Raw genomic sequence first — 22750 nt, forward strand, 5'->3', positions numbered from 1 at the left:
ATAATAAGTCATTTTCAAGTCTGCTAAAGGGACAGTTCACCCCAAAATTTTGTCATCATTTACTCACCCTCATGTTGTTGCAGACCTGTATGACTTTTTCTTTTGTGGAACATAAAAGAAGATCATTTGAGAAATGTCTTTTTTTGTTGTCATACAATAGAAGTCAATAGTAAACAGAATTGTTTGGTTTCCAACTTCTTTTATATAGTTATAGTTGTATAAATTTACCAAAAACTACTTGAATTGTTTGTCTCTTACACGTAGAATGTTTATAAAAGCATGTGCAGAACAATATACATTTATTTTTGTTGCTGATCCTCTTTTTTCATCGTCAGAAAGTTTTGGGAAAAAATATTGATTGATACATATACAGTATATATTTTTCTGGGCCTGTTTCATGCCTATATTGTTAAATAAATCTTCCAATTCCTTATCTCTCAGTTGCACCTGCTTAAATTAAAGGCTTTGCGATTGTAAAAAATGAATTTGTCTGTTGAAAATGCCCTCTTCAGAGAATAAACCATAACTGTGTTTGCCACCATTGCTCATTTAATGGAGTAGGTTTGATTGGCCCATTACATGAGAAACCAGGCTGTCCTCCTACAAAAAACAGATTGTATTGGCAGTTAATTAAGCTGCTTTGTGGCTGATCGATTCTCATAAAAAAAAAAAAGAATTCTCAATAGGTTGAAATATACAGTGCCTTCCACTAATACTGGCAACCTTGGTAAATATGAGCAAAACAGGTGAGGGTTTTTTGTGGCTGTTTATCCTCTTGGTCTTTCATCTGAAATATTCACCAAATCTAACCTAGTTAATTATGTATAGGCTTTACACTGTCACATATCATTTTCATAGAAACTATCCGAAATCAACATGGTAACTGTTGTTTTATTATTCAGTTTATGTGAATGTAACATCAGAACCATTAACCTAACCTTACATCTAAGTAAACATACATATTGGAAAAATCTAGTTTAAACACATTCTAAGATGGCTATGTTGCACATATCTTCTCCAAAAAGATGTTTCTTTAGACGCCCACCATCTCGCTCTTTCTGTCTACATCAGGGCTCCAGACACATCATTAGCCACAGGAGGCTACCCACACATGCTGCTTGGTTGTGGGAAAATCTTAACAACCTGTTATCTCTCAGCTCCTCCCCAGGCCATGAATGCCTCATGTCAACATTTCATAAAGGATATCTATATATTTGTAGACTGCGCATCTTTTTCTGTTGTTTAAATCTGAAATGCAGCTGGAACATTGGCTGATGGGGTCTTGCCAGCATATGAAAAGATAAGGTACAAAGTATAGGCCTATTGTAATTTGTTTGGCCATATAGTGAAACATTTTTTTTTAAAAGGTATTCATTTATTGAACTCAATATTTTTTCTGATAATGAGTACAAAGTACAGTTGCTATGTGTAAAATTATCACATTATTAATGGTATAAAGAAGCAGTTGTTGAGAAATTGTCAGCATAGCCTGTGTCTGCCACCTACGCACAACTTGCTGCTCGCTGATCGTACACCGCTGGGCGGTAATTAGCATGTTTGTTGCATCTATCACACTATAGATAGATCAGATTCCATTTGAAACAAGTAGGCCTATGTGAGAGTGAGAAGAACTAGGCTAAATAAAGGAATATCGGGAAAGTACAATGACGGGAGTTTGTAGCATATAAAATGTGCGTAATGAAACTATTCTAGGGGAGGAGTATTTACTTCAGTGGTTCTCAACCAGGATGGCATAAAATATTTTATATTATTAATCAATTAAAATCATTTGTATGTGACCAAATACACTGCTGAACAATAACCAAGAATTTGTGATTTATTTTGAGCCAATTAAAAGCAAGAGATAAGACAAATATAATCAATTAGACGGGTCAGAAAAAAAACTGTTAGCCTATTAGCCTACACTTTATTACATTCTACCCCCCTCACTTCTAAAATGATGGCTACGCCCGATGCGCTCCCCCTCTATTTATTGTTTTAACTGAAGAACAAACCGTTCTTGAAATTTCTGTAACCCACAAAGGAATCGTGTTTAATTAAATGCAATATCGTATCTTATTACTCACTGTTTCTAATAGACAGTTTGAAAACAAGCAGATTTGTCGTATAATTATAGCAGAAATATTAGAAATTCTGAAAACATCTTTGTGTTGGACGACTGAGGGCCTGAGTAAAAAAAGGTTGAGGATCATTGCGTTAGTTTACCTGATAGAAACCATCAGCCAGCGTTTAAGCAAGAGAGAAAAAACCCGAGTCTATTAAAAGTTTAATTGGCCTGTAGCGCCTCAGCTCGGTGATTACTGGTTAGTACATGACCTTCAGCCACATTCAGAGCTCATCTTGTTTTCATGGACTTGTTTTGATTTGGCAACTCAAGGGTCCGTTTTTTAAGCACTTGTCTGCAGATCAGACTAAAGTATTTGATAGCCGTGCTTCTAATAACCACCGTGGATAAGCCATCTTATTACCTTGTTATTGTTAAATATCTATGCCCACAGAGTCCTGGGTCCTCAAATGGCTGTGGTTATCAAGTGTTTAAAGATTTGTTTATAGTTTATTATTATAAAAGAGAAATTAAATTAATTTTAGACAAATGGTCAAATTAAAAACAACAAATGAAATAGTCTACATCATGCTTAATCTTCAAGACACTGACATTACATGCGATGGTTATGACTTTTTTTAACGTATTGTTTATATATTACTATTATAAAATGTATTAATTTAGTAGATTTAGCTTTTATTTTTATATTTTCAGTTTTCATTTTATTTTTAGTTATGTGGTTTTGTAATTTTTAATAGTTTTTTATTATTATGTTTATGTTTTACTATTCAGCCCTTAGTAGTTTTTTTTTTTTTTTTTTGGTTTTAATCATTTTAGTACATCAACTTAAACTTATTCATTTCAGTATGGTGCCAGGGCAACATTTCTCATTTTCGTTTTTTAAGTTTATCTTTACGTGTAGACTAATATTTATATTTTGTTTTATTTGTTTTATTTCAACTAACAAGAATGATTTTAATAGTTTTAATAGCATTGCCTAACACAAAAAGTTAGCTATAAGTCACATTTTCAGTTTAGAAAACAAAACAAAAACAAATGCGTAGTTTCTGAATTGAATTTCTCAAAAAAGAAAATCCATCATGGAGAAAAAAACTTGCTCTCAAAACATAGCTATAACAATGAATTTCTCTATAAAATGGTTTTAATTAAAAGCATAATTTGAAATGTAACCTTTCAACAAATAAAATGAGAAAGGTAGAGGCAAATATATAAACATATATATATAAATAAAAAATCTATTATAGTCTTGTGGTTGTGGGTGAGAAATGTTACCGCGATATTATTGGCCACCATCACGTATATCAAAACAAGCCCCTCCTCCTCGGAAGAAGGTGGATTACGGAAGTTCGTCCCTTAAAGCGGAAGTGAAGGCCAAAGCCCGTCGACAGGAGACGCTTGAGGCGGCTGGAGGGGAATTTTCTCTCAGTCTGACAGCCAGGGATTTGACAGAAAGAGAAAAGCGCCGCACTCGTATCTCAAGGTAACCTCTATCTGGTTTTGTATTAATATGTTTGTTGGAAGGTTATTGTTAGCTGGTCGTGGTTTACTGATATAGAGGAACTGTCAAGACTGTTAGCCGATGCTCATAACGCTCCTGAGCCGCTCCTCTGGATCTTTCCCTCAGCGACATAAAAAGGAATAATAATTCAGGCCTCTCTATCTATCTGTCATGCTCCGAATATCAATCTTACGGCAAACGTCAGTTTAATGGAGAAGGCTTCTATGGGTGTGTGTGTGTGTGTGTGTGTACACATGTAAATATGTGTGTTTGATCAGATCCCCGATCAGCAGCTCTGAAGTTTGACCATCTACAGCAGGGCTTCCTTGTCTTATCATTTGACCGTTGTGATGCAGCCGAACACGCATCTCTGTGGTGTCGCTAAACGCCGATTGTATTGCTATTAGTAAGGGTGATAATTCTCCAAACGTCTAACGTTACATGTCTTACATATTAACGTGTGCTTTTATCTCTTTCAAAAACTTTTCTTGAGCTCTGCCCGTTTTTTCTATTTTTTTATTATCAGTGTAGCAGGTTCACCGGCGTTGAGTTGAATGGTTGTGGTCAGAGCTCGTGGGAGGAGCAGATCAGAAGTGAAAGACATCGGACTTCATGAGGAAGTCAATAATGTGGCCTGAGGAGGCTTGATTGACAGGTCAGCTAAATGAGTCATCACTTAAGATCGCACATGCATTGATATGAGCTTAGAGCTGTTTGATTGCAATGACAATATGTTTTTATGATAGCAGTCCACCTCTTTAGAAAGGTGATATTATGATTTATTGATAAATTGATAAATTTATTTCAATTAATCATATCACCTGTCCAGACTTGTGAGTGTGTAAAAAAAAAAATATATATATATATATATGAAGCATTTTTTGTCAATCATGAATGTTCACCTTTGATACTGAGAGGATTTCTTGTAAAACACATATTCACTGTCCTGTTGCACATAGTGACCTTTTGTTCAGCAGAAGCACTTGATGCACACATGACTTGTGAAACCTGCATTCTTTAGTGCTGTTTTACAGTCTCGTAATGTCATTGTCTTTGAGATATAAAATAGTATAGGTTTGCTTCTCGTGTGTGAGGAGGATCTACTTATTGCTTAACATAATGTGATGCGAATTAAAATAAAAAGAGACGTCATTACGATGCAAATGTATCTCAGTTAATGTGTGTCGCTTTCTTGTTTTGGCTGTCAGTGAAGGTGAGCAAACAGGAACAGAATATTACTTTCATCTCCTAGTTCTGCTCCGGAGAGCATAGTGGCTTTTCCCAGCATGCTTTGTAACTGCTTGAGGCATTTTAGGTCATCAAGAAGGCTGTTTTTGTGTTTCTTCCATTAAAGCAATCAAGTTCAAATTTCTTTCCTCATTAGATTGAAATGGCCATTACTATGTTGTTTCTTTAACGGATGACTTTTATGTTGTTGTTGTTATTGAGGGCTTAATGAGAAACCAGGGTGTGATCAAGGTTATTTTTTGCCGTTGAGTTTTTGTTTTCTCTTTCAATTTATGATTATGATGACTATGCCAATTATATTGTTTTACACGGGGTTCACTGGAAGCTGGCATGGTGTTCAATCACTAAAAATCAAACTAAAACAGGGTTCACAAAATGAATAGGGACTTTTAAAATTGTGATTTACAGAGATAATGTTGTAATGACTATTATTTTTATTTGTGTTATCTTAAACTAAAGTATCTTATCAAGTGGAAATTGATATTTGTGTGTGCAATGCAATCTCTAAAGAACAATTGGTAAAAATCCTTATCCCAGTATTCATGACGACCGGAAAGAAGTGTCTTAGGAATTCGTTCATTCAATTTTTGTTAACTGAAATAAAGCTGAAATAGAATAAAATATTAGAAGACTTAACTAACTGAAATTACATTTAAGTTGTTGGAGTACTAAAATTACTAAAACTGAAATTAAATAAATTAAAAATAAATAGAAATACAAAAACCAATAGCATAAAAACTAATTAATATATTAATAAATGCTATAATAGTATATAAACAATACTAAAGTACCACTGGTCTGCTTGCCAACAGCCTTGTAGAGGCCGTTTACATGACAGTTTTCAACTGAAAACAGAAACGTTTTTATGCATTTTGGCCATTTATTTAGTACACAACAACCACGTTTTGGGGGCCTGAAAACGGGTTTCAATGGGTTTTTGAAAATGGTACTGTTATTGTGTAAACTTAAAATAAAGCAAATCTGTGAAAACAGTGACATCATGCACGTGTATTATGTGTTCAGTATATATGCGCGTAGTGTTTATTTACAAAGTGACATCGCCGACTACTGGCCTGGCATGAATATTACAGCGTTTTTAGTCGTTTTCTTGTAGTTTTAGTAGTCGCCTGTACTCGAAAAACTTTACGTTTTTAGTTCATCGTTGTCGTGTAAACATACCCTTAGTATTTAGGTCATGGTGAAAACCGGACACATACAGGAATGTTTATCACCACCAGGACATGTAGAAGAAACATGTTTATTTAAAGTACAAACCAACTCAAATGTGTCTGAAATGAAAAACCCAGATCTGCTGACCTGAAGATGATCTTGAAGTGACTCTAATGAACAGGAAAAATTGGAGCACAAAGTAGATTACATGCCTGCACAAACAGACATAGAGATGGAAAAAAGGCATTGTCCGATGGAGCAGGCAAGATGCATATAATAGCATCTGTTAAGTTGTATTATTAATGAATGCAGCTGTTGAGCGCGTCAGTTTGCCCTTCCAGGCGTTAAGGAGGGTGTGTATGTGTTGTTATCTGTGTGTTTGCTCTGCAAAATTGCAACAACTTCTTAGATAGACAGACAGACTGTCCTTTCTAACACACCCTCTCAGACATTTGTTTAATGATCAGGCCGCTTGCGCTCCCATGTTGGGAATGGGGATGCATGCGATTTCCTTTCAGCTGGTCAGTTTCCTGGAGAGCGTTTCCTATTTCCACACTGTTGTTGAGATCCCTCCCTCCCAGTGAACGGTGTTTGATGGGGGAGGGACGGTATTATTGCACTCCTTCTTGTTGGATTTAAGGGTCACCACAGAACTGTATTTTCAGCATGTGATTTTGCATAGAAGGGAAATGAGCCATAGTGATTGGAATGCTGGTGCCAGCGATTCGGGCTGACATGTACTCACAGGTTTCAACACGGTGGCCTTACCGATAGATGACAGGAAGTGAATCAGGTGTCTTTAGTAGGTAGATTAAACTACAATACCTGGAAATTACAGCAGTTCTTTGTGGAGTGCTTCTGTGGAATTTCATCATTGTCATTGCCTGTTATTTGGTCACTCAGTTTCAGAACAGAGTGGCATTACGGTAAAAGCCATCCTTCCGTGATAGGTGTCTGATGTCATGAATGACATTATAATCTCTATTATTGATACTGCTGCAAGTTTTCATTACGATGTCTGTCCATCTGCTAATAAGATGCTTCAGTCCGTTGGTAAAAATCAGTAAAGCAGAACATATGAAAATCACATCAATATTTCATAAACATGCTCTCTATTTCTCCACTCCCTCTTTGTTCCAATTGTTCCCATATTTTGATCCTTCTTTGCCCTCGTTTTGAGAATTTCTCTGTAGTGTGATTTACAGCTGAGTGATATATTCCAGGGGCTTTTGCTGATGATTATAAGATTTATTTTATTTATTTAGCATTTATTTGGACATTAAGTTTCCTAAAGAAGTCATTACACTGGCATTAAGCAAGCATTTTGATAATTTCTTTGATTTAAAGCTGCAGTAGGGAGTTTTGAGAAAACGTTGACTGTTGCGGAGCCTGTCGTGAACGCGCAGGCTAGTAAACAGAGCCACCAATAACAGCGGATAAAAAGTTATATGGCACATTCACTAATAGGGTGGTGATGGCGCACGGGTGGTGATGGCGCAGTGGATAAGACACATGCCTTTGGTGTGAGTGACCTGGGTTCGAATCCACTGTGAGACACCAATGTGTCCCTGAGCAAGACACTTAACCCCTAGTTGCTCCAGAGGCGTGCGACCTCTGACATGTATAGCAATTGTAAGTCGCTTTGGATAAAAGCGTCAGCTAAATGAATAAATGTAAATGTAAAATAGGGACTAAACATCAATAATATGCTTTACATTGTATGGCCTGCCCATACTTTGACTACAAACTTGGTCCTCAAATCATTATGTATTTTGCAATACATGTAACTTTATAACGTTGCACTCTTTCTATAAGTTATAAATAGCTAGTAAGATAACGGTAATATAACGGTAACTAACGTTACAGTATGTAAGTAATTATTCTAGCGATATATATAATGCTAGATAAGGTGTGCTAGTACATTATTTCAGCAACATGACAAGCCAGTGAATTAGCAGGTTTCAATTGTTGCTTAGCAGAGTGCGTGACATTTTATCTACATGTTATGCGGCTAGAGTTTTGACACCGAGTCAATGGGCTCTGTGTAATTCTTTCTTTTTCGCTTGTTTATCGTCATCAGTCTTTTTCCTTTTACCTCTTTGTTTTATGAGCAGGTGTCACTCGAGAATTGGCAGTTTAGGTTGTTTCTCCGTCATAAGCACAGCTGCAGCACGCCGGCAATCTTGAGTTTGAACGACGGCTCGCGCTCCGGCGCTCGCGCTGTGCAAGAGAGGGGTGTGATCAGCGCGTACACGAGCGTGATTGACACTGCTAAGACATTCCTCCTGGCTCTGATTGGTTGTTTCTGACCGGGAGCGTGTATTTCTTGCAAATGGCAATAGGACCACTAGGAGGAGCCAGAGGAGCTTGATTTTTACACAGATTATGTGTCTCATATTCTACTGTCAGGACATAATGACAGTTTTAGCAAATAAATTTTTTCCAAAATTACCTACAGGAGCTTTAACATAAAAACTGGTATGTCGGCTCTGTCTTCTGTCCAACAAATCAATTTAAAGATTCATTTTTGATTAATCACATAGATATGTTCATGGGTGTCCCTATGTGATTTTTTTTCATATATTAAAATTTTTAATAACATTACTTGAGTGAAAGCTCAAGTTTAATATACAATGATCATAATGCAAGGCAAGCACATTGCATGTATCTAACACACAAACCACTTTTATAACATAAAAACAAGCAGGCTAACTTAGTCATGCATGGTTTGGCATGACTGCGCGCAAAGTGCGCTCCCATAATAATTCCTTAAAAGCTGACATCAGTTCATCGCGATCTCACACATCTCTGTTTATTATCAATGAATCTTTCATAACATCTACACTTTGTTTGTTATAATTCGAGGATTTTCCAGCATACAGAATTCATCACTGAACAAAAAGTCCGTTTTGAGCGGTGAGGGGAGTCTATCTTAAATGCTTCTGATTGGCCATTGCGTTCAAGAAATCAACACATATGTCTGTGATTGGCTACATCGCTCAACGCTGCAAACATGTTATAAATGGAAACTCTGCCTGTAAATCGTTTCTATTTTGTTTTAGTTGTTCTTGTTGCTTTTCTGCAACAGATGAATAAAAATGTATTAGTTTTTTTGTTTTATTCATAGATATTTCTAGTTTGCGGGAGTCCCGCGAATCGTTTTATTCTCCCTCAACCCGAACACACAGAGAGAGTGCATTACCGCCCGCGCTCCCTCTTATGACGTCATCACCCAGTTCTGGTAAAAAACATGCTACCTTTGAAGAAACCTCAATAAATGTTATTTTAACGCATTTTAAGACAGAAAATTTTAAATATCAGGGCTCGAATTTCGGCGCGGGTATTGCGCATAATTCTAATCATTCCCGCAGGTCTCCCATTTATAATGCGGGAAATTCCCGCAATCGTAATCCACACAGATAATAAAATCAAATCATTCTTTTAACAATTATCTTCCAGACAAACAGCGTGAGTGTTCAGCTGTGCCGCGTCTTCTATCTCTTCTCATAATGTGTTGTGCAAGGCAGGCATCAAGCGCTGCGGCGATCATACACACTCGCGTTTTGGAGTCGGGACCATAGACTGTAAGGTCGGGACATGACGGAATATTCACTTGCACAATCGGGCCAGCAGTGCATCGTGACTGAAGTCTTTTTAAGTCTTACCAGTTTAAACATTCAAGCGATTTTAAACTAATCAGTGCTCGCGCGCTCTCTGAGATTATTTTCTATGCGCACATTCATAGAAAATCCGCCTCAAAAACAGCTGGCCAGTAACTATTTTTCGCGGATTATATTGCTTTAACACGCAAAATTGTCAATTTCGGTCTTTGTGAGTAGGCTATACTCTAAATATAGTCGGTTTTGTCTTTAATAAGCATAAAACGCATGCCAGTATAATGAACACAGGATCCGTGCACTAGCTCTTAAAGTGACGGAAGCCATATGTGTCTGTCATTAATTTTGTTGTCAAAACAACAAAAGATGGCTTTAAGTTAAAGGAATCAGGATTAATAGCCTATGTATTTAATTTATTCAGGACTAAAATACTACCCAGTGTTGTTTTCCATTTGATTACTTTATTCAGTATCTCACTAGTGTTAGACCTATTCAAAAACTTTTCTCTTTAATTGTCTTTATTTGTATATTTATTCTATTGTATTTATTTGTGCTACTTTTTTCAATTTAATTAAACAATTTAAATCAAGCTTCCTTGTGATGTGTAAATTCTTAACAACAATATTACCCCATTGTAAAAATGCAATGAGCGCAAACATTTAGGCAAGATAAATGAAATAATTTTGTTTGAAAAAAATGCCCCCCCCTTTCTCCCCCTCAAACAAAAAAAATCCCCCCCATGAGAATCATCTAAGGGGGGATTTCCCCCCCATTTTCCAAAACAAAATTCAGGCCCTGAATATATTATATACATATTGAGCACTTTAATTTACACATTAATTGGTTGTGGTGGTTAACCTGCGATTTACACTTTAAACGGCAACCATTTAGGCCTAATCGTTAATGAAATTATTAGTTGCGCACATCCTTAGACGCTATTCTAAGTTGCTGTTTGAACGGGACATTTCGAGAACCACCCCTCTAAGTAAATGTGGTTGTCAATCCCAAAAAACTGACAATGTGAAAGTAGCTAGCATGTAAAACAAGACTTTTTTGTTGTTGTTGCTGTATCTTGTATTGAATTTAACTTTAAACATTTTGAGTCTAATTGGCTACAATAGCTGTTTGAAAAAGAAACAACAAATATTTGAGCGAGATAAATAATTTTCAGACAGCCCGTTTAATATGTTTTAGCTGTATAGTCAAGCCAACCCTTTGTGCCATTCTGTTTCTATTTATGTTCCACTTTCTGTGCAAAGCATGTTGAATGGCATGAGAAGATGTGGTTTGCAGAAATTTGTGTGTGAGTGATTCTAAACCTCCGTCACATGCTCTGGATTAGACTGAACCTCAAGACCTGACGCTGGCAGTGACATCTCACTCCCCATAATCACTTTTTTGATTGTCCTCTACTTACCACTTCCATTGGCCTTTTCTTGCAGTTATTAACAGGAGAGACATGCCTTTAACCTTTCATTTAATGCTGCTTAAATGAAAATGTTTTGTTTTTTGTGATAGCCCAGGCCTCAATACCTGAATATTCTCCTACCTAGGATGGAGGTCCGTCCATCCATTTATTGATATCTATCTTCTCTTCTCTCCTCTTTTGCTGCCAATTACTGTGTCTGCTGCAGCAGAAAGAATATCTGAATCCATCTTTAACAAGCTAAAATAATGACCTCAGACCTGTGTCTCTCTGTCTTGTAATAATCGCATTCATTTTCTCTCACCTTTATTTGCTCAGTTGTTTTAGTGATCTACTTTAGCTCTGCTGTCTGTATTTGGCTACAGAGAATCAATTGAATCAAACTTTTTTAAATGAACAGAACGTAACACTACCCAGTTAGGACAAAAATAAAGATTTCAAAAGTGGAATATATGAGTTTTCCCCCAGTAGCAATTTTATTTATCAATCTGAAAGTATAAAGAAAATGTTCCGCCACAGTCCACAATTCATTTGGCCCCAAGCTGAGCTTATTGTTGGTCTGTGTGGCGCTTCGAATAACAAAATATAGGCTACACAAAAAAAACACAGCAGGTCCTGACCTGTTTTCAGCACCTCTTCCGTCGATACGGTGCAGATAATTTTGGATCACTGATAAGTGTAGGTTATTTAAATTGGGGAACTATTTTAATGTATGTGTGACATAACACTGATATTTACCTAGCGTGTTTTTGTATGGATGCTTTTAACTGTAATTGCGGCACAGTGTGGGTGGAATCTGTAAAGGGGATTTTTTTTGTTGTAGTGAGTTTCATTGGAGCATTATGGTTAATGGTTAGTGCACTGGAATGGTGTGATAGCTGTTAACGACCTGTAATGAGTCTGTCCTTTCCTTTCACTCAACTTGGGAGCGTCACAGTCAAGTAATTTGTAATATGGCCAATTATATCTGGGGCCGTATTCACAAAGAATTTTAAGGCTAAAAGTAGCTCCTAACTGGTGAATTTAGGAGCAACTCCTAAAAATAATGGGCGTGTCACTCCTAACTTTAGGACTCCTAATTTTTTTCACTAAGAGTAATTCACGAAGCATTTTAGCCCTAAAAGTAGCACCTAAGTCTGGGACAGCTTAAAAGAAGTCGAGAGGACTCCTAACTCACTAAGACCTATTCACAAAGGATTGTAGCGCATTCCACCGCCTCTCGCAGTCGTCCGGGGTCCGCGACACAAGCGGGAATGCTGCATTGATCTGCAAACAAATCCTCTCCCATGTCTCACACTTAGTTTTGCTTGATATCTACTGGGCCAGCAGCAGTTACTGATCATGCGTCCAGTTGGGCTTTCTTTTCCGTTTTGGCGAGTTCATAATCCACCGTCATTCAAAGTTACATTACTTCAATAGGAGCAACATTTCCTTGTTTTAAGTTTATTTTTCTATTTAGGCTAATATGATGTCAATTAACCAAGCAAGTGTTAATGCAAGTGTCGTTTTTCATTATTAGGCAAGTGGCGGTTTTCATTGGGGTACTTTGATTTAATTTAATTCACGACTTTTCTCTCTCTCTGCCTTTTTAGAATTACACTTCACTGGGGCCTGCACAAACATGTCATTATATATGCATTTCGATGACATTACTATTATTATTTTGTGTAGGACACAGACATATTTAGATGTCGTAATTCCATGATTTGTTGCGTCTGTGTTATGTTCCGCATGATGGCCCTGTCATCTAACAACCAATCACCGTGATCATTGTGAGGAAGCTCGCGCATGAGAATTGACGTCATCTATAGCAACGATGACTCACTCTTAGTTTAGGAGTTGTCATTTTTCCTTACTAAGAGTAGGTCTGAAAGGCGCTGTGAATAACTTTTAAGAGAAAACTCCTAGCTAAAATTTTTTAGTGCGATTTAGGAGTACTCCTAGTGGTAAGATAAAATTCTTTGTGAATACGGCCCCCGGTCATTAATGTGTTTTGTTGATCAACTTCCTTTCTCCTTTTTCCTCTAGGTTTATTCATCCAATTGGAGCCATCTCTCCATCTTTATCTCACTTTCTTTCCCGATTTTTTCTCTCTCTCTCTCTCTCTCTCTCGACCCTGTCCTCCCCGGAGCTCCATTGATCCTGCTTTAGGACCCCTGTCATATCCAGTGAGGACCCCTCTTAGATCCAGTCAGCCCTCTCCTCTCCTGTTGTCCGGCCTGTTGGCATGGCGGGGCGAGGTGGACCAGCGCGGACCAACGGTGCCGCCCCCGTCGGGAACAAAATCTGCCAGTTTAAACTGGTCTTGCTGGGAGAGTCTGCCGTGGGCAAGTCCAGCCTGGTGCTCCGTTTCGTCAAAGGCCAGTTCCACGAGTACCAGGAGAGCACTATTGGAGGTGAGCCAGAGCGTGTTTATGTCCAAGCTTATTCTTTCTAAGGATGGAGGATTTTCCTCACATTTTTTAATATGAACTCGCATTACAAGAATGCACACAGGCCCGAAACTCCTCACTAGTTAATATATTCAGCTATGACATGAACAGAGGTTGCGTTAGACTTCCGCATTGTCCGTCATTTTGACAGACTGGGTCGTAAAAATTCCACCATAATCTATTATTATAATTTACAGGACAAGCATATAGGCTAGATTATGCATTTATTTATTTATTAAGAGATAGTTGAACAGAGACTGTGGGTCACTTTTCAGGTTTCATCATGAATGTGTGTCCAATAAATCACAATAAGCTTTGTATACTTTTGATATAAAACAAAGTCTCAGCTTTCAAATTCTGTCCATTTTATCACAAAACTCAAGAGATCACTGTAGCGCCTCATTGTAAGTGTAGTGGAGCGCGAGTGAACGCAATCATCCCTTAATCTTTTACTATATTACAGAATGAAATAAACAAGAATAAACATCAGAAAATATGTTGAAAGATACAGTCCAACTCAGAAATCCATATCATGTATCTCATGTAATTGCTCAGTGTTTCAACCGCAGAAAGAGGACAATAAAACAGCTTGTAAACAATGTCACATAACTCAGAAAAGCCATTCATTTGTTGATCATTAACTTTATAGTCAGCAAGAGCGCACTCGCCACCAAGTGGTCAGGGGTGAGAATTACAGTTACATAATTACAAAAGATAGGCTTTCAGATTTTTCCATCGCTGTTAAAAAAAAAGTCTGGAAATTCTTCGGTTAATGTGACATGAAAAACGGCAGACATGGAAAAATATTAGGGATACACAATATATCGGTATCTAATCGGTCGACAGAAGAGTCAACAGCTTTCATGCACATATTTCAAAATAAAAGTCTTGCATCAGAAAAACATATAGAACTATGTTTTGTTGTTGTTGTTTGACTACACACTCAAACGGACCAGTTGAGAAACACTGGTCTAGATAATTTTGAAGAGAAAGAAACTTTGAAAGAAACAAGAAACTTTGATTTAACATGAATGACTTCAGGGGGAATATGCTGTCAAACTGTTGAATATGTCTCCTGTAAAAGATTAGCTACAGGATAATATTTTATAATACAACATACATGTAGTGAGATTATGTTGAACGCTCTGCGTATATGAGGTTGTGTGGCTTGTGTTGATGTGTGGTGAGAGGGCTGGGCTTGGTCTGAAGCAGACAAGCTGGTTCTTACTCGCTAATCGCATGACGACCACATGAGTTTTAATGGAGTATTAAAGGGATAGTTCACTTTGAAATTAATTTTTGATATGTTTTAGCTTACCTCAAGGGCATCCAAGATGTAGGTGTCTTTGTTTCCGCAGTAATTTCAATTTTGATATTTTTAGGTCAAACCGTTCTTGTCTGTCAGTCATATAATGCAGGTCTATGGTCACTTCCTCAGAGAGCATGCACAGAGAAGTCCAAATTAAACATGATTTAATGACTCGTAAATGTAAGTACACATTGATGGCCTAAGACACGAAACGAGCGGTTTGTGTGAGAAAACGAACAGTATTTATATCGTTTTTACCTCTTGTAAACACAGACCGAAGCGCCCGCGCCCTCAGATCACTTGGACGTGGCTGTGTTTACAAGAGGTAAAAACGATATAAATACTGTTCGTTTTCTCACACAAACTGCTCGTTTTGTGTCTCTGGCCATCAATGAGTACTTACATTTACGAGTCATTAAATCATATTTAATTTGGACTTCTCTGTGCATGCTCTTTGAGGAAGTGACCATAGACCTGCATTATATGACTGACAGACAAGAACAGTTTGACCTAAAAATATCAAAATTGAAAATACTGCGGAAACAAAGACACCTACATCTTGGATGCCCTTGAGGTAAGCTAAAACATATAAAAAATTAATTTAAAAGTGAACTATCCCTTTAAACAAACACACAGTTATGCATGTGCACATATCTGATCTCCTAACCAAACACGTGTGCTGTATACAGCTTGAAATGGTTTTCATTTAAAAGATAGATTTATGTTATGAATTACATGGACAGAGAAAGGAGTTCGAGAAACTACCAGAAGGAAAGGGAAACAGTCAACAATGGGATTTCCTGAGTGCGTGTGCTATTGTGTCCCTCCAAGTTGTCAGTGTTTTAGGGAAACTTAAAGCTAAATTTGATCATGGACATTCGTGGATTTGTTCCATTTAAGGCTCAGTCTTGTATTTAGCAAGAGATTGTAGAATAAATTCAGACACGAAGAAAGAAAAGTGCTGGGAGTGACATTTGGTACGGGCAGGATACCGCATGCTTGCACAAGGCTGACAATAAGGAAATTCTCAGCACTTTTTTTGTCCTTCTACATGTTTTCCTTCAATGCCATCATCCTGTCGTCAATGAGCAGGTCAAAGATCACAGCACTCGCAGTGCTTTGGAGAAATGAATGTGAGCCTCAAACATGTGACGATTGCACCTGACTCAGCACAAAGTTTGAAGTGAAAGGGATTAGAAATATTGATGGTCTTTCTTCTTCTGCGCTTCTGCACACTTTCTGTGTATGCGTCATTTTAATGTGTATTGTAAAATCAAAATTTTCTGAACAATTTTTGAATGCTTGCCTGTGCAAATAACACATTCTTTTGATTCTTTGAATGGAAAGTTCAAAAGAACAGCATTTATTTGAAATGGAAATCTTTTGTAAATGTGAGCCGGGACTCGAACTCTGGTTGCCCAAAGCGCAATCGCGCTTCCCACATAGCTATCGGCTCCAACAACACCAAAGTTGTTGTCCTAAGCATCTATGATGAGAGGCAGAACATTTTGTCAAATCCTGCTCCACATAACTGTAGAGTTATACAGTTCCTCCACAGGCCTGATCATGATGATGCATGTTTCTCATTCTTCCTCTACAAATGTCCAGCCCTTAAATGGTTAAGCTGTAAGGAAGTGCTAAAAGGATCATTTTGATTGTACAAACTGATACACATTACCGTCATGTCATAAACATTTCTGTTTTTCTTTCCCTTCTAGCTGCTTTCCTTACACAGACAGTCTGCCTGGATGATACAACAGTAAAGTTTGAGATTTGGGACACGGCCGGACAGGAGCGATATCACAGCCTGGCCCCTATGTATTACAGAGGAGCCCAGGCGGCCATCGTCGTCTACGATATTACTAACACAGTGAGTGCCTGTGATTATGAAATCAAGACCTTTAAGTCAGAGTTGCATCAGACAGGTGTCTTGTACAGCCAATCGTTCACCAGCTGAGAGTTTTGTGGCACCTCAGCTGCAATGTGACTTTGTCAGTTGTGCTTTGGCTCTAATAAAGGCTGACATCACAGCGTAGTGCTCAGCAGAAGGGTAAGGTCTGAATAATAAGGTTTCACCTGACTGACTGCCGGGTTTAATTATTATTCTGTAGGACACAGTCAGACCTTTGCTAAAAGTCAAGTAACAATCACAATGGCGATACAATTCCTGTTGGCAACCTTAAAGTCCCCCTGTGGTGAAAATCAAGCTTTTAATGTTGTTTATATGTGTAAATTCATAAGTCAACACCATTGCTGAGGATTTTCTCCTTAAAACTGCAGTGTACCAAATACCGTCTCAAAAACGCGGTTTGAAATCGATTGTGTTTCTGATGTCACAAACTACCTTGTAACCAATCACCGCAACTAGTGAATCTCTGATACCCCTTTTCCACCAAGGCAGAGCTGGTGCTGGTTCGGAGCCAGAGCCTAGTTTCAATTCGGTTCTTTGTTTTTCCACACACAAAGGACCAGCTCCGAACCAGAAAAAGTGGTTCTTAAGTAGCACCAAATCATTGCTGGTCTAGAACAGAGCCAAGTAAGAACCGCTTGCGTCAGGGGCTGGGGGCGGGGTTACCGTGACCAACAAGACGAATAGAAACTTGTGACCGCCATTTTTAAATAGCAGCTAGTCGAGCTAATAGAAGCTTGATTATAATATCCGTCTATGTAAGTTACGGCGAGCTGCACAAACGCGTTGGATTCCGATGTATTTTTGCAAACCCATGAGCATTAGGGTTACCACCTGTCCCGGTTTTACCGGGATTGTCCTTTTTAATAACCTGTCCCGGGAAATTTATGCACTCTCCCGGGACACTGAATGTCCCGGTTTTCGAAAGGCTACGTGAATATATATATGTTCAAACTGTGTAGCGCACGCAACGGGAGAGAGGGAGAGAGCGAGAGACCCGGAGAGACCTTGCGTGTGTGTGCTAGTGTGTGTCTGTGAGTCTGTGCCTCAAGAAGCGCATGTAATCGGAGTGTGGATCGCGCTTGCTGCACGAGGCGCGGGCGCGAGCACTTCCGTTTTTCTATCAACAGTGGAAACAACTTAAAATAGCTGGCCTACTCTATCATTTCTGGTCATAGAAAATAAACATCATTCGCAACAATACATCATTCGCAACTACTTTTATTTGTGTAAACTCACAATAACAAGAAAACGTTGTGCTTTTGTAAAATAAAATAAAACAATCAGTCGCGCTCTTTTATGGTCTCCGTGAACTGGATCGCGTCTCAAAAATAAACAAGCCCATGTAGGCTAAAGCTTGAAATGTCCACTTTTAAACGAACAAATTCGAATCGAAAGAAAATAGTCTGATTATGTAATCCATATGAATTTCTTATCTAAAGGCGCATCTGCTTTACAGCGGAGATGGAGATATGTTTCCAGCCGATTTAGAAAATACTAGTTTAAACAATTAAAATGCCTTGTACTTTTTCAGAAACATTTATAATAGCCTATAAATCATCTATAGCCATGGAAATATAGTGTTTGGCCTTAGAAAACCATTTTGTCCATATAATTTGTGAATATTTTAAATGTTTATTTAATAAAGGGGCAAAAAGTCGTAAACAAAAATCTGAAAATGCGCGAATATAGGCTATATTTTTGCGCAGCATTCGGTGTATAGGCCTACAGTTCAAATTAAAATTTTGGTGTTCAACCGTTCATTTTTGGTCTTCAACCCGTTGGGCGGGTAATCGATATGTCCCGGTTTTTTATCAGACATAGGTGGCAACCCTAATGAGCATCCATAGTAACGCAACGTCCGTTATTGTTGATGGCTTGTTCGAGATGCATCCGAGCAGCGCGGACCGATCGGAGCTGCGGGAGTGTTTGGAGATCATACGACTCCTTGTGCTTTTGGATCGCTTTCGCAGTGCTTTGATGTCATGCGGCGATCGATCTGCGAGAAGCCCATGCATCTCGAACAAACCTGGCGTGTTTGTGTTTGGCGCTACCGCACTAGCGTTGCTGGGCAACATGAGACGTATGCAGTGACGTAAGATCTGGCTCTGTTGTGGCTCTCTAGCCGGTGGAAAGGCAAAGCGGTTCTTAGTAAGCTTGTCAGTCGAACCAACGCGGAACCAGCTCTGGCTCTGGCTCTGAACCAGCACCCGGTTCTTGTTGGTGGAAAAGGGGTATGAGCTGGTGCGAGTGACTGGAGGGGGGGTTCATTTACATATTCATAGAACCGTGTATACTCAATGAGGCAAGGGTATAGAGTAGGGGTGGAACGGTACACAGAAGTCACGGTTCGGTTCATACCTCGGTTCAGACATCACGGTTCGGTACGATTTCGGTACAATGGAGGGAAAAGCAAAACAAAAATGCAGAAGGCATTGTATTTTTTAAATAAGTTTTATTAATAAAGGCATAGAACCAGTTTATTTGTAGTGCACTGACAATAGTTTTATATAATTAGTTTATTAATTAAATTAATAAAAAGACAAAAAGACGTTTGGTAATTGTACCTGAATTAATTTAAAATTAATTTGCTATATTTCAGATCAATATATTTGTTTTCCTTAATTTTAATTAACATTATTAATTAACAATGTAACATTATTCTCATCTGAATTATAAATAATTGATTTCTGTATAAAATAATACTACCATTAAAAACGCATTCGATTTTCTTTTTTAATCAATGTAGAATGTGTAAGATTAGTGCTCCGAGGACGAGAAATGAAAACCAATGCGATGAATGTCCAAAAGATGGGACCCACAGACTGTTTTGAAATGGAGTTGGATAAATATGTTTTGCTTTTAAAACTGTGTGTGTGTGTGTGTGTGTGTGTGTGTGTGTGTGTGTGTGTGTGTGTGTGTGTGTGTGTGTGTGTGTGTGTGTGTGTGTGTGTGTGTGTGTGTGTGTGTGTGTGTGTGTGTGTGTGTGTGTGTGTGTGTGTGTGTGTGTGTGTGTGTGTGTGTGTGTGTGTGTGTGTGTGAGATTTTGGTTGGGTGACAGTTGTAGGTTACAGTTTGACAAAAGCACAATGTTGTGTTTTATTGCGAGTGTACACAAATTTAAGTAAACACTTTGCAGGTTTAATGATCTGTATGAACAAAATGACGGAGTAGGCCTATGTTTTTTATGTTTCCACTGTTCGATCGCGGCCGTGCCTCTCTCTCTCACACACACACACAAACACACACTCCAGCATTGCAATCTTGACATCGCAGCCTGTTCATTATGCGGTCACACCAAACGCGAATAGAGCGTTAAATTCGCGTCTATCGCGTCTAGTTCGACGCTAATCCAAAGCGAATAGGACGCGCGTATAAAGCCAACGTTTGAAGTGAACGCGCGTTCAGAGCTAAGCCGATGGTACATGTGTCCCTAAAGAACCCGCGTATCTAACAGTAGTTCCGCATTGCATTAATTAATTTTCACGCGAGTTTTATTTATTTTTATACCGTGTATTCTCCGTGTAAATTCGTGCACCGAACCGTGACGCCCGTACCGTTTCGGTTCGGTACGAATACATGTACCGTTCCACCCCTAGTATAGAGTTACATTCAAGCTATTTTAAGACATGAAGAATTTTTTTTTCAAGGATAAAATCTTTAAATATGTCATTTTGGTGATCAAAGATGAAATCAAATGATTGACTACAGGGGGACTTTAATCTAATGTATGTAGTATATGTATGGCTTTTTGTTGTTAATGAAACTTAAAATACAGCCTTTTTTATTTATTTGTAATGTAAAATACTGTATTTTCTTTAAAAAAACAGGAATATGCATGTTTTAATAAGTTCCTTATAAATATATGGCAAAGCTGAATTTTCAGCATCATTACTACAGTGTCACATGATCCTTCTAATATGCTGATTTGCTGCTAAAGAAACAATTCTTATTAATGTTAACGTCTAAATTGAATCTATTAAAGTTATTCTGCTTAATATTTTTGTTCTTTTTACTTTCAGGATTCTATGATGAATAGAATGTTCAAAAGAACAGCATTTATTTGAAATGGGAAACCTTTGTAACATTATGCTGTCAGTTTCATTCAAATTAGTGCATCCTTGCTGAATAAAAGTATTCATTTCGTTAAAAAAAAATACTGACCCCAAACCTTGCTATATATATTATAATGTTACATGCTGTATTAAATAGACATTACATTGTTGCAAGCAGGTAAAGCATTGAATATACATTCCCATCATGCTTTGCATTTAGACAGCAAGTTACGAGTTTGTGTCAGGGCAGGGGCTTGGTTAAATACATGAAAATTATTAATTGCAGTAAATTAACACATTAAATTGACAAGTCACCCATGATTCTGTATGTGCTCAAATCCAATCGAACAAGTTCAAGAATAGCAGTTCACTTTAGAGGCTTCTGTTGATCTACACTATGACTGGTCCTTAACTTTTCATTAGATTTTTTTGTTCTTTGTTTAACAGTTGCTCCTACTGTTTTTGTCTTTTGTTTTAGGACACATTCACTAGAGCAAAGAACTGGGTAAAGGAGTTGCAGCGTCAGGCAAGTCCAAATATCGTCATTGCTCTGGCTGGCAACAAGGCAGACCTGGCCAACAAGAGAGCCGTTGACTTTCAGGTAAGTTTACACGAACGCAAAACAACCTCTGTAAATCTGCTTCCAAATGTTTTTAACTCATCTGCATGCTTTCTTTAGGAGGCGCAGGCGTACGCAGACGACAACAGCCTACTCTTCATGGAAACGTCAGCGAAGACTGCTATGAACGTGAACGAGATCTTCATGGCTATTGGTACGATCTCATCTCTGTTGTTGATTCTCTTCAAGCACAGAGCAAAACACAGCAACTTGACACCAGTTTCACCTGCTGCAAAGACGCTCCTCTAGACACCACACCTAATCATTCAAATACTGCTGTTGATTTAATTCAGATCAAAGCAACCTAGTATGTTTATGAATAAATGTTTTCCTTCTCAAAAATTCTGTAGCCAAGAAGCTTCCGAAGAACGAACCGCAGGGTGGGGCGGGCAGTGGCGGACGGGCCAGAGGAGGTGTCGACTTGCAGGAGACAGCACCTCAGGGCAGAAGCGGCCAGTGCTGTGGAGGCGGCAACTAACCATTGGACCAATCACCTGGCAGATGCACACAAGGACTGATACAGACACACAACACAGTATAAATCTATAGTGTGAGATCCATTCACTTATGACCCAGCTCTAAACTATGGCCAGTTAGAGCTTCAGAACTGGAAACAGGCCATTGATACCCTTGTAAATCAACACATTAATGTTTCGACCATTTATCCCTCCTAAGAACACGACATGCAAACATTCAGACACACACACAGAAGCTATGACATGTCTCTGCCACCTATGAGTTATTTGATTTGTCTTATATAGTTTTGACAAAACAAAAAAGAGACACACGTGATCCGATCTAACCAATCGCACTTAAAACAAAAGAAATTCCAGACTGCTGCTGGTGGGAAAACAAGTTGTCTCTCGCTTGTATTTCCTTATGCTCTCATTTGCTCATTTGTATGAAAAATCTAGTGGTGACGTCACTATTTAATTGCGCTCTCCCTTTTGGTGGATGCATACTGCCAGTATTGAGTTACATCTCATCTTTCTCCTGCTCTCCTTGATCACATCCCTTCTTTGTCGGAGAGAGGACAAATTGGAGAATGAGAAAAGAGGCTATTTTCCATCTATGTCTGGCTGTTCTGTAGATCCTCTATTATTTCTTTTGTATTAGTCTCTCAGGCGTCCACTACTCCAGCACAAATGAAACCAGTATATGATTTGATAGGCTAGACTTTTTTTCTAATCATTTACATATATCTACTTGTATCTAAATGCATTAACAGGTGGTATAACTCCAATGTGTTTTTCTTTTTTTTCTTTCTTTGCATTAATGAAATGTTTTTGAAATCATTCAGACAAATGAGAAAATACATATGAATTACACAAGGCAAAATCAGCCTCCTCTGACCAAAATCCCAAATATTTACGATGGGGGG

At 38.2% G+C, this 22750-nt stretch overlaps 1 protein-coding gene across 1 annotated transcript; it reads left to right on the forward strand.

Annotated features, from left to right (window-relative positions):
• The first annotated feature begins 3423 nt into the window (after positions 1-3423).
• On the forward strand, positions 3424-22750 carry rab5c (RAB5C, member RAS oncogene family). Its single transcript, XM_056235885.1, has 6 exons — positions 3424-3566; positions 13074-13441; positions 16505-16656; positions 21229-21351; positions 21430-21523; positions 21720-22750. The coding sequence occupies exons 2-6, from the start codon at positions 13273-13275 to the stop codon at positions 21845-21847; spliced, it is 666 nt and encodes a 221-aa protein (XP_056091860.1). The 5' UTR covers positions 3424-3566; positions 13074-13272; the 3' UTR covers positions 21848-22750.

The sequence above is a fragment of the Rhinichthys klamathensis genome, unplaced genomic scaffold, assembly GCF_029890125.1.
Source record: "Rhinichthys klamathensis goyatoka isolate OS25496 unplaced genomic scaffold, OSU_Roscu_1.1 h1tg000432l_1, whole genome shotgun sequence".
Lineage (NCBI taxonomy): Eukaryota > Metazoa > Chordata > Actinopteri > Cypriniformes > Leuciscidae > Rhinichthys > Rhinichthys klamathensis.

What these genes read in the sequence shown, in the direction of transcription:
- rab5c (XM_056235885.1), top strand. Translation starts at nt 13,273, where the DNA reads ATGGCGGGGCGAGGTGGACCAGCGCGGACCAACGGTGCCGCCCCCGTC. An exon ending in TCTACGATATTACTAACACA is followed by an intron (nt 16,657 to 21,228) that starts GTGAGTGCCTGT and finishes CTTTTGTTTTAG; the next exon opens with GACACATTCACTAGAGCAAA. An exon ending in AGAGAGCCGTTGACTTTCAG is followed by an intron (nt 21,352 to 21,429) that starts GTAAGTTTACAC and finishes TGCTTTCTTTAG; the next exon opens with GAGGCGCAGGCGTACGCAGA.